Consider the following 13104-nt stretch of genomic DNA (forward strand, 5'->3'; position numbering starts at 1 on the left):
TTTACTGACATTACTGCAGTAACAAGGACACATGCATTTCTGGTGCTCTCGTACATGTTGAGGATTCTGGGCTTTTTACCTGTAGATTCCCCACAGTGACAGTGTAACTGTCTGCCAGAGACTACCCTTAAATGGCAGCTGAAGCAGCACAGCAATCTTTAGGAGTTGATTTTTAATCTGAGTAACTCAGCTAGACCCTTACTCTAGAAAAGTGGTTTGCTTACTATGCTGGATGGCTCCAAGATTATAAAGTAAGTCCATGATGGAAGGAAGGAACCTTGGGGAGGCCACCTAGGCCAGCCTCTTGTTCACACTGAATTCAGACCAGATTGCTGAGGACTTTCTTTGACCAGGCAGGTCTTGAAGGCCTCAGAGAATGATGCTTCACAGTCTCTTTCAGCAGCTTGCTCCTTCGTTTAATTATCCCCAGAGTAAAAGATACATTCTTGGCATCCAATAGGAAATTCCTCTGTTTTTATTAATTTCATTCTCCTGCTGTGCAGCTCAGAAAAAGAGTCTGGCTCTGTTTTTTCGATAGCCTTCCATACATAATGGACAATTGCTACGAGGTTCCACAAAGCCTTCTGTTTTCTGAACTGAACAAGCCCTTCTCCCTCAGCCTCTTCCCGTTTATCCTGTGTTCTCTCCCCCAGTTCTTAGTGGCCCTTTGCTGAACTTGGCTTCAGCTTGTTGGCATCATTCTTGTATTTGAGGACCCCAAAGTTGTATGTGGTTGTCTAGATGCGGTCGAGTGAGTATTGAATAAACGGCAGTCATTGCTGTCCTCAGTTAACTGCACTGCTGGTGATGTACCACAGGATGCTGGTAGCCTTTATTGCTGCTGGGAATGCTTGATTCTGCTGTAGCTTGCCATCACCCAGGGACCCCCAGCACCTTGGCAGCGGAGCTGCTTCCTGTCCTGCAGTGTTACAAGGAATTCAGCCCAGGTGCATTTGCTCTTGCTGGATTTCATTAGGCTTCTTTTAGCCCAGCCTCCTCTGATCTGTCTGGGTTCCCCTGCCCTCCAGCAACTTTAGCTTTGTTCTGGGACGAAACCTCCTACCGGTCCTCAGGAAAACACTGGGTTATGTGCTTTGGGTGTGCCAAGTTATTTTACTGCCAGTAAAAGCATTATTTGCAGATCACATGGCAAGTCAGTGAGCATTTTAGGGTCAGGCTACACTGGTCATCTGAGGGGTTTTTTTTAATAACTGGCTGATCTGTGGGATTAGCTAACAAGGAGGGTAACTCTGAATTCCTGTTGTGCACACAATTTCTGGCAGTGTCTGCATGGAATGAACATCTTTCTTTCTAGTAGTTGTTAACGAAGGTATTCATTATATCGAACGGTTTCTAATTAGTGCTGGATAAGTTTGAAATCTGCTTTTTCTTTTGCATTCTGTGAACACAGAGCTGATTCTTGCACTGTCCTTTCTGGTCACTGTTGAGTGAAATCCAAAATGTAAACTTGCTAAGCATACCCTTGCATAAAGCAATGTGTTTTTTTTTTCTTGACTTACTTTCAGGCATACCCAGAATATCTCATTACATACCAGATTGTGAAACCAGAAGCTCCCTCACAGACAGCAACAGCAGCAGAGCAAAAGACCTAGTAGCTACAGAGCAGTGAAGAAGGATGTGACTTTAATCTTGGACTGGATGGACATGTGTTTCAGAAAATCAGTATCATATAAAATTCTTAACAACCTGGAAATAAGCTGTATGTCTTTTATAAAGCATTGCTGTCTTCATGAATATGATATGAGTAACTCTTGCATACTCAACTGCTACTGTTCCTTTTGAGGGAAGTTTACAAGGGACTGCCTTTTAATAACATATCTCAGGCTCCTAGTGTCTGCAGTTAACATGTAAAATAATGTTGTTTTGATCTAGACTTCAGGAACATTATTGTGCAAACAGAAATCTTTCAGTGCCATCTCACATGCTAAAATTTCAGACACTACTATTCTAGTTATTTTATTCGCAAATAAATTGCATTAAGCCCATAATTTCCTTTTCAGCATACACCATGCATTTAATGTTTTCAAGAGATCTTAGCCAACTATTTATTTTCCTTTTGTATTCTGAAGTTGAGCCAGAACCTTCTTAAAGAATTTTGCACAAAGTCGAGTTGACTAAAATCATTAACAATGCAACATTAATTTCATCTGAGAAGGGGCTAGGTCCAGTTCTTCAATATAGGGGTTTTTTGCACACCTCTGAGCAAAGGGTAATATGAGTGAGCGTAACTTTAGAGTGGAAACAAATTGCATCAGTTTGCTGCTTTGTCTGTGTGAGTTTTCTGGGGGAAGCCCTAGGAGGTGTTCACAAGGGTAAAACCAGGTCCTGTGCTTGGAAGAACTTAAAAAAGCAGGTCGATGCCCTCTGCTGGCATCTCTAAAAGAACATTTTTATAAAGCTCCTATTAAGTACATGCAGTTTGTGAAACGTTCTCCGGTTACAGTGGCATATGGTTTTGCTGGGAGGTAGCAGGTGAAAAGTCAGAAGATTGCACACACGAGGGCATATCTGGTTCATGTCCCTCTGTAATACAAGACCCAGTAAACGGGTTTCAGACTGGTAAGGGAGAGTGTGTTATAGCAGTTTCATGTCACATCTTTGTGTGTGGCATCACAGTTGAAGAGCTTAAGGGATTTACAAAAATAATACTATTTTTTTAAAATATCAATTCAACATTTTGATGAGAATGAACTTTTAAAACATCAGTTGGCCAATGGATTTGTTTGCAGGTATACCAGAGAACAAAGTTAGGATTTATTCACTCTACTCCCCTTCCCTGCAAGTTCCCAGTTTTATTTCAGTGGGTAGGAGAATGGCACACTATGGCACAACATCAAACAATTTCACAAGTCCCCCTCATGGAGGATTTGTGGGTTTTTTACAGCTTCAGAGAAAGTTGAAAATCGAACCATGGTGATTTTTTACAGCAAATGGTTGTAGTTGGTATTAACCAATACCAGGAGATATGCTCCAGTGCTGAGCATGTAATGACTGGAGAAAAAAAGATGTGGAAAAAAAAATAATGTTCCTTTCAACACAACATGCTGTACATTTCCCTGTCAATCAGCACTATTTAGTGTCTGATGATGCAGTTCATGCGTTCAGATTTTATCCCCCTTAAAGCAAGGAAATGACAGAATAGTGTGCTTTTAGTATATAAAATTATATGTGCTCCCCACAAAAGTGGGATTTTGCTGACATCTTTGGATAAAACAAACTTAAACCTGAAGAGCTTTTCACTTTCAGCATTAAGACACAACATTTTCATTTGTAACATTAAGACACTAATGTTGAAGCACGTTATCCTCACAGAGGAATTTCACCCACTGTAAAATCAGTCATTTGATGCAATCTGGCTACCTGCACATCATCTGTTTTGTAAAGAAAACCTTAGAAATAGCAATACTGCAACAGATCTTGAACGTCGGGTTTTATTTTTCTTGAGCTGGCAGTGGATATATGGTTCTTGCTTCATTTTGTGACCTGATTAAATATGTAGCTTCAAAGTCCAAGCCAGCCTCTAGCCTAGTTGTCCTTTTAATCAAATCTCATTGATAAAATTGGGTGCTTGTATTTTGGCTACTTGTTTAATAGTGTTAGGATTGCAAAGATCACCACTAGGCTTTGAAACTTTGTATTCATCATTTAAGTTTGGCGTTTGTTTTTAGCTTAGTTAATAACAGAGCGGGGGGATGTGCCTATCTACACTAGGGTTTCAAATAGCAGTGAGAGTGAGTGTTGCTCACCATCCCCAGTTAGACATAGTTTTAAATGGTAAAACAGTTGTGCTGCTTAGGTGAGCAAAATGGTTAATGTGGGTGTGGAAGTTAAAAAGTTTTACATCTTTCAAAAACAAGAACAAACCTAAAACCAAAATCCCCACCGAGCCCACACCAGATTCTGTTCTTGCTTGTTGTTTCCTGTGTGCTGATTGAACTCATGGCTAGTCTGGATTTCTTCTGCAGCCTTGAACTTCTAGAAGATAAAAAAGATTGTCCGGTATCTTTGAACTGCCAGTGTTAACGTATCTGATGTTCTGTGCAGAGTAAAGGTGCTGTGTGAGGAAATCATTTTGCAGTGGTTTTTGTCTCGTGATGGTGTGATCTTGTATCCATTTGTGGCCAGACACAGAGGAATACCCAGGCCTGATGATGATGATGCATCTGTGTGTTGTAGAAACCTGTGCAGGAGTGGCGTCTGCCTCTCCTGGTGTATGTTGTTGTAGCTCCTCTTACAGTTTAAAACCAAGTGAGGATCTGCCCATCAATATTAAAGTTACCCATGAAAAGCTGGTTGTGGTTTTGGTGGTAGAGCTGCATTTGGCAGGTTGTTAACGGTACAGATGATGCTGCTTTAGCTGGGGGAGTTAACTTGATGCCTCTGAATTCTGGAGAACGGGACCTCAAAAAATAGCACACCCCCGTAACCAGGCAGCTGCTGCCTACTGAGAAATGACGCTTTTCAACATCCTGCGAAGAGCAGTCTCCTGATAATGGGATGCCCCTTTGCAGCATTGGGTCACCAATGGAAGCACAGTAGGAGCTGAGGATGCAACACACTGGGCTGAGCTGCCTCAGGTTCAGAGCCTCTCACTGGCTCCAGAAAGAGCTATTCCCACTGGGACACAACGTGGTGTCTGCTGGGGAAAGGGACAGTTGCCTGTCAGGCCTGTTGATTTTTGTCCATGTCCCTTTGAGGCAGCATTTTGAAACGTCTGCGCAGTTTGCGACATGACCTTCATAGGCAAAACAAAAAGAAACTTTACCATGTAGCAAAGAAGGGAGGGTTCTGCTCTCCATTGCGGAAATTGTTTCCATGGGACAGATGAATTAGGTACCTGGTGCAGAGTGACATTGCAGTCTTGAATGCTGTCAACAAAACTTCTGTTAGGATAAAAAGTAGAGTATAGTACCTTAATAAGGTATGTCTTACTGTCTCATCCTTGTTTTTATCTGCCAATCCGTTTTGATCCCAGCTCCATGGAGACTGTTACAAACCTCTTGTACTACTTCCACCATTTTGCAGTCACTATTGGTCTGTAGTCCAAGGAACAAGCAATGTGGTTTTTCTAACCTCTGTTTTGAACGTTGGCATGTGATGCGATAGTATCCTACCGCATTATGCAGCAGGAATTTATTTTGCCTGCAAACTTTTGTACTTTGCTTGTTTATAACAAAGCAAAATTCTGTACTGAAGCAAAAGGAAAGCCCTGCAAAATGTTCTGCACTGCTGGCTTTGGTGGGCAGCAGGCACAGAGGAGGCATGTGGTCAGAGTAGCTCCTGAAGGAGGGTGCTTCCTTACCTCTGGAAACCAGCTGATCTGACAGCTTGTTGTAGGTGAGAGATGTCTGTTCCCTGTGAATGTGTGAAGTGCTGAGGGATGCTAACATTTTGTGCCACTGTGTGGCCTGTGGGAACTGCTTTGGACGGTGGCAGATCTTGTCAAAAATAGTCCTGCATCCCTGCAGTGAAGTCTGAGCTCCTACACAGTGCATGCACGACCTAGAATTTTCATATGGGACTGTTAACAGAAATTACCTAAAACGGATTTTTTTCAAAAGATGGGTAAAAGGAAGAGTCCAACCCCAAAGCAGATTATTTTGAACATCGCTAATGATTCTCAGAAGCTGAAGGTCAGGAAATGTGTGGAATTATTTTTAGTGGGATTTCTCCCTTTCCATGCCGCTTTGCCACAGAAAATCTAGCACAGAAATCTAAAAGGAGATGCATCTAACGCATACTTCAGTCACTTTAAGCTATGCTGCAGTGCTGCTGGGGGAGGCATGGGAAAGTGCAGATTCAGTTCTAGCCTCAGGTAGGGGGTGCCTTGTGAACCTCCATAGACTTGGATCCATGGATGATCAGAGGTGGTGGCTTCGGCACAGTCCAGGGCATGCTCTCCTGATCAGTCAGAGGGCAGCAGGACACATGCAGAGATGGAATGGCAGTGTTCCCACTTTGGGAGACAGCATATGCACATTAAAATTTCTGAAGCAACGTGGAAGAGCCCATGAATCAGTAGGGAACACGAGAAGCAGACGCATTTCCCATTACACTAACACACATGCCTGTCAGGTTCTATTGTCCGACTGGTTTTGATCGATCTATTTCTGTCTTACTGAACCTGTTGGTGGCAAGTTTTAGTGATGGTTACATTAATTAGTAATGTAGATGGTTAAGAGTCTCTGTATTACAAGGTGATTTTGACAATTTCTTAACATCTGTAGAACTTGCTTCAGCTTTGGAAATTGAAATGGGGATTTTTTTCTGTGCCAGTCCCGTGAGCTTGTGCATCTTCACTCCTGATTGCTTTCTCTGCCAACCCAGATGGCAAGGTACCTGGGGTTTGACTTTTTAGACTTTTTTTTGTGTAACTTGTTTTCATAACTAGCCCTGTATGTTTCCTCTCTTGGTTGCCAATTACCTGGAGCTGGAATACCATTTATTTATTTCTTCCTTTACCCTCTCTCTCTCAAAGATGATGATGGGCAGGTTCTCAGCCTACCTACACGGTGGACTTTAGGTAACATCTCTGTAACAACCAAGTTTGATCTATAAATGTGCTTGGCTAAATGTCTGATCTGCAATACTTGTAATAGTTTAAAATTCAATAAATACATTTTTAACAGTAGCTCTGTGAAAGGGAGAGTGTTTGCACAACCTGCTCTTCCGTCTTGGTCTTAGGACAAACCTGCTGCAGCCACAACTGTTGAAAACAGGTTTCTTTTTATTTTCTCCAAACAATCTGTTTTCTCCCTCCCTCAGGCAATAAATAAAAAGTTAATTTCTAAAAATAAAAAATTAAAGGAACAAAACCATACATATGTACATCAGCCACACAGGCATCTTGTGTGTTGGATTGGACTGGGGGGAAGGAGAGAGGTAGGGTGGGAAATAAGGTTCCGGGTATGTCCATGATGAGGCCTTTTCTAGGCCTGGATGAAAAGCTGCAGCAGCATCACGCAGATGACCTCTTTGGGCCAGCCTCTCCTCCACCCGACTGCTGCTTTCTTCCATTACAGCCCCCCCACATCCCATCCTGCTCCTTCTGGAAGAGCAACAGCCCTGGGCTGGTGGAGAGAAAACTTGAACAGAGTACTCAAAAGCAGCCTGGACTGCTGCCCCCACCCCTTCTTTCTCTTAAGCCACAGGAGGTTGGACCTAAGCTTTGCAGGAACCACGGGGGCAAGAAAAAGGGGATTTAGGATGGCATCTCCCCAGCCAGAGATTGCTCTCCCCCCCCCCCCCCCCCCCCCCCCACCCCGGAATGGGCTCAGCTGGTCACTTGGCAGGTACCTCCCAGCTCCTGTGTCACCTCCCCAGGCAGTGGCAGGGTGAGGCTGAGTGCAGGCAGCCCTGTGCAGTGTCCTGCTTGCCCCGAGGCCCTGCCTGCAGCTCTGCTGGTGGCCCCCATAACTGGGCTCAGGCAAGCAGCACTCACCCCACACCCTCCCCGTGGGGAAGGCTGCTGCACAATGAACCCAGGGCATGCTCCCTTTTCAACCCAGGTGAGCTAGAGGCAGAAATACAGGGAGAAGGGGAGGTGTATCTTGCGGGTTTTTTTAAAAAACACGACAATAATACAGGAATGGAAAGAGATGAAGACCAGGCACTTGAGGAAACCCAGTATACTATTATTTTTTTTCTCCCCCAAAGAGCCTGGACAGTGTCAGGGTTTGTGGCTTTTACAACTTTCATGCTTTCAAAACATAAAATTAAAAAGCAAAAAACCCAAGATGAGGTAAGAAATTTCTCTACGAAAAAGATGTTGAGTCCAGGGTGAATGGCAGTGTCCGGCACTATTGCTTAACTTACCGGGGCTCCGTGCCTGCCTGCTCCCTCCACACCTGGCACTAGCTGCCTGGCTGGCCCCAGCCCCTGAGCTAACAGCTGGGCGACGTGGTGATGGGGCTGTGCAGGTATGGGAGGCTGCTGGGGGTGGCATGGACACCAACCGAGACTGGGAAGCTGAAGACGAACTGGGAGGTGGGGGTGGAGGTGGCCTTGCCCCTTTCCCGCAGTGTCCCCGAGGGGCTGACAGCTTCCACTGCGTAGGAGGTGGCCAACACCTGCGACTCGAACTGCAGCAGCTGCCCCATGAAGCTGAAGTTAGGGGAGATGATGCTCCGGCGCTGCTTGACAAACTCAAAGGCCTCCTCCAGCTTGACACGCTTCTTCATCATCAGGTAAGCCAAGCAGATGGTGGCTGAGCGGGAGATCCCAGCCTGGCAGTGGACTAGGACCCGGCCACAACACTCCTTCACAGAGTCTGGAGGGCAACAGGGGATGAGACGTGAGACCGGCACCCTTCCAGCAAAGGCTGACCCCTCACCAAACCCACTGGTGGGGACTGACCTCCCTCCCACCAGTGCAACAAACAGCCCCGGCCCCTGTGGGACCCCATCCCCTCTGAGTCAAAGGCTCTGGGTCTTTGAGGGGGGAAGCTTCCCCCCACCTAGTGAAACATGCAGGGACGCAGCTCCCTGCTCAGGCACTCACCAATGTACTCAATTGCCTCCATGAACCAGGAGCTGATGTCAGCTTTGTGGTTATCCTCCACGGGGATACACTTGTACTGGTAGTGCCCCTCAAAGTGGTTGGGGCAGTCTGAGGAGACGTTCAGCAGGGCTGTGATGCCCAGCGCATCAAGCATGTCCCGCCGGGCAGCGTGGTAGGCACTGCCAAGGTAGAGGAAGGGGAGGATTTCCACAGGGCCACCCTGTTCCAGAGAAAAAGAACAGATATGGGGGTGACCAGGGGACAGCAGTAGGCAGGACACAAATACAGATGGCTCGGATGCCCTGAGCAGTGCAGGAACCTGGCAGCTGATCCAGGGCCCTCAAAAGAGGGAGCAGAGGCTGCCTTTTGGAGCTGTTCAACCCATCTCAGCAGTCCGTCCGTCCCCCCCCCTGCATCCCATGCAGGAACAGGCAGGTGTAGTTAACAGGATTTGGGCTTGTCTGCTCCCCAGGGAGCGCAGAGACCCTGGGACCAGGAGGACCACCGTGCTCTCCCACAAGAGGAAAGGAAGCAGGGCTCTGGCTCTGCAGTCCTCAGCCAGGGGACAGCGGAAAGACTCCAGCAGGAGCAGGTTGCAATGCTGGAAGAAGCGGTCAAAAAAAACAGCTGAGCACTGGGCTTCTAGATGTACCTGGTCATGAAGGGGGGTCCCACAGGAACTGCAGCCCAAATCCAGGGGCTCGGCGCTGGTGGGGGGCGACACGTTGCTCAGGGACTTGGTTTTTGCACAGAATTCAGGGTACTCCGAGGAGAAGCGCTCGTAACCTCCTGCAAGAGGAGAGGCACAAAGCGTTATGCCAGGCTACCTATAGCTGGAGCTGACGCATCTCACTGTGCCCTTCGCCACTAGATGATGCTACAGTGATGAAGAGTGGTCTCCTGCCCCAGGACGAGCAACCAGGCTCCTGGTAGCAAGAGGGGAGATCCTTGAGCTCCCACCACTCCCTTGGAGCAAACCCTCTGTAACGCTATTGGCTGCCCAAAGTCTCTGGTCCAGGGTTTAGTCCCCTACGCGCTGTCAGCCAAAACCCCGGACCGAGGGCAAGGTTGCTCTCTAAGATGACGGAGAAAGGATTTGTTGCCAGCATCCTTCGACTTTAACAGGAAAAGCTGCTCCCAGGCCAAAGACCATTCGGTTCCCTCCTCACACATCATCCTGCCACAAAGCCCAGGGTGGTCTCCCACTCTCCCAGCCTGACCCCCCAACCCAGAGCTCCCAAAACAACAGGCCAGGGAAGCCCTGGCACTGGCCAGGTACAGTGAAGCTAATCCCACAGCAAAGCTGCTCTCCAGAGAGAGGTGTCCACTGCTTCTCAAGGACATGGGTCTCAGCTGCACGTGGAGGTAAGTGGCTTGCTCCTCCGACCTGCTGCCAGGAGGACAAGCCAAGGTGACCTCAGGTCTTTCTAGTGGCAGGCAAAAGAAAAGCAAACCCCATCAACTTCCCAGACAGGGAAACCGAGGTGTTGGCTGCACATAAACACTTCTGGTGAGATTTCCTTCTCTCATTCACATCAAATCAACAAACCCGACGTCCTTGTAGAGTCTGACCTTGAACCTTAAAACCAACAGAAATCGGGTTTTTTACTACCACCACAGGAATCTAGGTAGACCAAGCCCTGACTCCAGGAGTTATCCTGGAAGACTCGCCCCAGCTGCACAACCTGTGTCTGCAGATTTGGCTGTGCCAGAGCACACACAGCAGGACACCTATTCCTCATCCAGCCTTAGCTCTGAGGCTGCCCTGAACAATGCTAGATGTTCAAAAGACCAGTGGATGCCATCACCTCCAGCAAAGCAGCTCAGGAAACCATAGGCAGCTAGAGACCAATATTGCCAGCATCTCAGGCATCCTTTATGGTCTCCTTCTCCTACGCAAGGAAGGGCTCTAACACCTCAATGCAGAAGCGTGCACACACATCGCTAGATTTGCACTGTCCCTCCCACGTGAGCAGGACAGTTTGCAGAGGCTGTGGTTTCCAGGGCCTGACATCCCTTTGCGTCCTACCGGTTTGATCTGGAAGAGCACCCAAAACAAAGTGCCTGTTAGACATCTTCAGGAGGTCTGATCCCAAAATCCCTGGACCTACCACATCCCGCCCTGGTGGCCATCACGCCATCCTGAGAGGGAGAAGCTGCCCGGGGTGATGCACAGAAACGGGCTCGCTCCTTGGCAAAGCGGATCAACCCTTTCAAACGGTCAAAGTCATTTCTCTTCAGTGTATCCCGTCAGATCTAACGCCTGCTCAGCCCAGCACCACATCCAGCACCTCCATCCGGCGCTGTGCGGCTCCTGGCTGTGCGCGCAGGGCCTGGCACGGGAGCCAGCCTGGGCAGGAGACATCGCCAAGCGGCGCCCAGCCGAACCATTTCGCCAGGAACCTGGCAGCAGCCCCATCTGCACAAAACAGAGCCAGGTCTTCCATCGTGACCTGCAGCCATTACATTTGCACTTGGACACGCACAGTGCTGGGTTAGCAGGGCTCTTGTGGAATCTGAGCGAGCCGAACCATTTGAGTAGCTCTGTGGTAAAGCGAGGAAAAAGTCTCCAGTGCCAAGACTGTGTCCGCAGGAGCCCATTCCTTAGAAGTAAGGGACTGGAAACCCCCAACAACCTCCCACGAGAGCCACAGGGGCACCAGAAGCCCTCAGCTGCTGATAAAGGCCACCCCTGCAGCACAGCTGCATTTTCTGCCACATCCGCAGCTCCCGGCACCGCAACGGCTCATGGCAAAGGACCCGATCGCACGTTCCCGAGCGAGCCCTCACTGTGCGGGTGCTCCCACAGCGCAGCATCATATCGCATCTATCGCATCCTCGGAGCGGCTCCCGCTGTTTTTACTGTAGCTAGTACAACAGGAGTGCTAGCTCCTCCATCTATCAAGCCCCTTAATGGATTTGCTACTCTGCATAAGCATCCTCGCCCCTGCTGTAAGTAAACCAAGGAATAAATTAACTCTCGGGCTGTATAAAAAAAAAAAAAAAAAAAAAAAAAAAAGGAAGAGCCCACAGAGCGCATCCAGGAGCCCCAGCCGAGCATCCCGCCGCCCTAAATCACCTCCCGGCCCTTCCCAGGCCCAGCCGCCCGCAGCGCCTCTTTTAACACCCGCCGACGGCTGAGCGGGGCGGCCGAGCCGGGGCTGCCGCGACAGCGGCACCGGGGCACCACAGGGGTCCCGCCCGCCGCACCGGGGCACCCGCCTGACAGCGGCTAAGGGGTCCCGAGCGAGCCGTCGCCGCCGCGGGGCGGGGGGTGACCACGGGCGCAGAGCGGGGGTCCCTGCCCCGCTGCCCCCCGGCTTCGCGCCGCCAGGTGTCCCGGCCGGGCCCGGGGCACAGGGGCGGCCCCCCCGCCCCCCGCCCAGCCTCGGCGCTGCCGGCCGCCCCAGGACCCCCGCCCCGGGACACAGCCCCGCCGCCGGCTCCCAGCTGCTGCCCGGGCGGCCGGGAGGGGCGCAGCGGGGCCGGGGACGCAGCGGGGCCAGACCGCAGCCCCGGGCGGGGGCGCCCGCCGCCGGGAGCCCCGGGGGGTGAGGGGGTTGCTGCCCGCGGCCACGTCCCGCCCGCTCCTCCCCCCCGGCGGTACCTGCCAGGAGGCGGATGTCGGCTCGCGCCGTGTCGCGGCGGAGCGCGCGCACCACCAGCGCCACGGTGCTGTCGTCGCGCAGGGCCTCGGCGCGCGGGCTGCGCTCGTCGTACACCACCACGGCGGCGTAGAGCCCGGCGCGCAGCCGCGCCCGCACCTCGCCCTCGGCCGGCAGGATCTGCTCCAGGCTGACGGCGCCCTTAGCCCGCCGCCGCACGATCGTGTTGCAGCGCACGTTGAGCGCCCCGCGGATGTGGCCGGCGCTGTGCGCCAGGAAGGGGCGGCAGTCCAGCACCAGGCAGCGCCCGGGGCCGCCGGCCTCGTCGCGGCACACCAGGCGCCGCAGCGCGCTGCCCTCCATCTCCCGCAGCCCCTCGGTGGCCACCATGGCGGGGGCGGGCGGGGGAGAGGAGAAGGAGGAGGCGGCCGGGCCGGACCCCGGTGCCGGTACCGATCGCGCACCCCCGCGCGCGCCGCGGCGCCTTTACTACCCGGCGGCGGCCGGCGCGTGCCCCCGCCCCCCGCCCCGCCCCGCCCATTCATCCCGCGCCGCGGCCGCATGAATGGACGGAAGGCGGCGGGCGGGCGCGGGCGACGTCACCGCCTCCATTCACAAAAAATCCGGCCTGGCCGCCGGCCGGCCATGTTCGCAGCGTCTCGTGAATGGGGCGGCGGGCGGGCGGGCGGCGCCTCGGCCTCCCCCCCTCCCCCCGGCGCCGTGTCACCCCCGCCGCGCGGGCACCGGCATACACACAAGCCGGCCGCTGCGGGGCACACACCCGTACGCGGTCGAGCGCACCCCTGCCCCCCATCCCCCACCCCCCACCGGGCACGCGCACGTGCACGCGCTCCTCCCCCTCCTTTGTCCCTGAGCGCCCGCTCGGGCCGGGAGCGGGGCCGGGAGCGGGGCGTACCGAGGGCTCCGCGGGGTCCCTCCGGGGGCCCGGCCGCCGCCGCCACGTTCTCCCCGTCGGTGA

At 51.6% G+C, this 13104-nt stretch overlaps 2 protein-coding genes across 3 annotated transcripts in view; one reads left to right on the forward strand and one right to left on the reverse strand.

The window, feature by feature from the left end:
• The window catches only part of TNKS (tankyrase), a 140904-nt gene extending 134252 nt beyond the window's left edge, over positions 1-6652 (forward strand). For both annotated transcript variants that reach the window (XM_056321965.1, XM_056322044.1), the window contains exon 27: positions 1527-6652. In XM_056321965.1, the coding sequence (XP_056177940.1) occupies positions 1527-1613 (87 nt within the window). In that variant the 3' untranslated portion in view covers positions 1614-6652. The remainder of the gene's footprint in view (positions 1-1526) is intronic.
• Positions 6653-7272: 620 nt separating this feature from the next.
• On the reverse strand, positions 7273-12745 carry DUSP4 (dual specificity phosphatase 4). The gene is made up of 4 exons (XM_056322265.1): positions 12128-12745; positions 9173-9309; positions 8521-8740; positions 7273-8290 (listed from the first exon to the last, which is right to left on the reverse strand). The coding sequence occupies exons 1-4, from the start codon at positions 12513-12515 to the stop codon at positions 7905-7907; spliced, it is 1131 nt and encodes a 376-aa protein (XP_056178240.1). The 5' UTR covers positions 12516-12745; the 3' UTR covers positions 7273-7904.
• Positions 12746-13104: the final 359 nt, after the last annotated feature.

Source organism: Falco biarmicus, chromosome 1 (genome assembly GCF_023638135.1).
Source record: "Falco biarmicus isolate bFalBia1 chromosome 1, bFalBia1.pri, whole genome shotgun sequence".
NCBI lineage: Eukaryota > Metazoa > Chordata > Aves > Falconiformes > Falconidae > Falco > Falco biarmicus.

Bases quoted from the DNA above. Each gene is read 5' to 3' on its own strand.
- DUSP4 (XM_056322265.1), bottom strand. From the start codon at position 12,515: ATGGTGGCCACCGAGGGGCTGCGGGAGATGGAGGGCAGCGCGCTGCGG. The intron at 8,741-9,172 runs GTACATCTAGAA...TCTCTGGAACAG, and splicing joins GGACCCCCCTTCATGACCAG to GGTGGCCCTGTGGAAATCCT. The intron at 8,291-8,520 runs GTGAGTGCCTGA...GTTGCCCTCCAG, and splicing joins GGAGGCAATTGAGTACATTG to ACTCTGTGAAGGAGTGTTGT.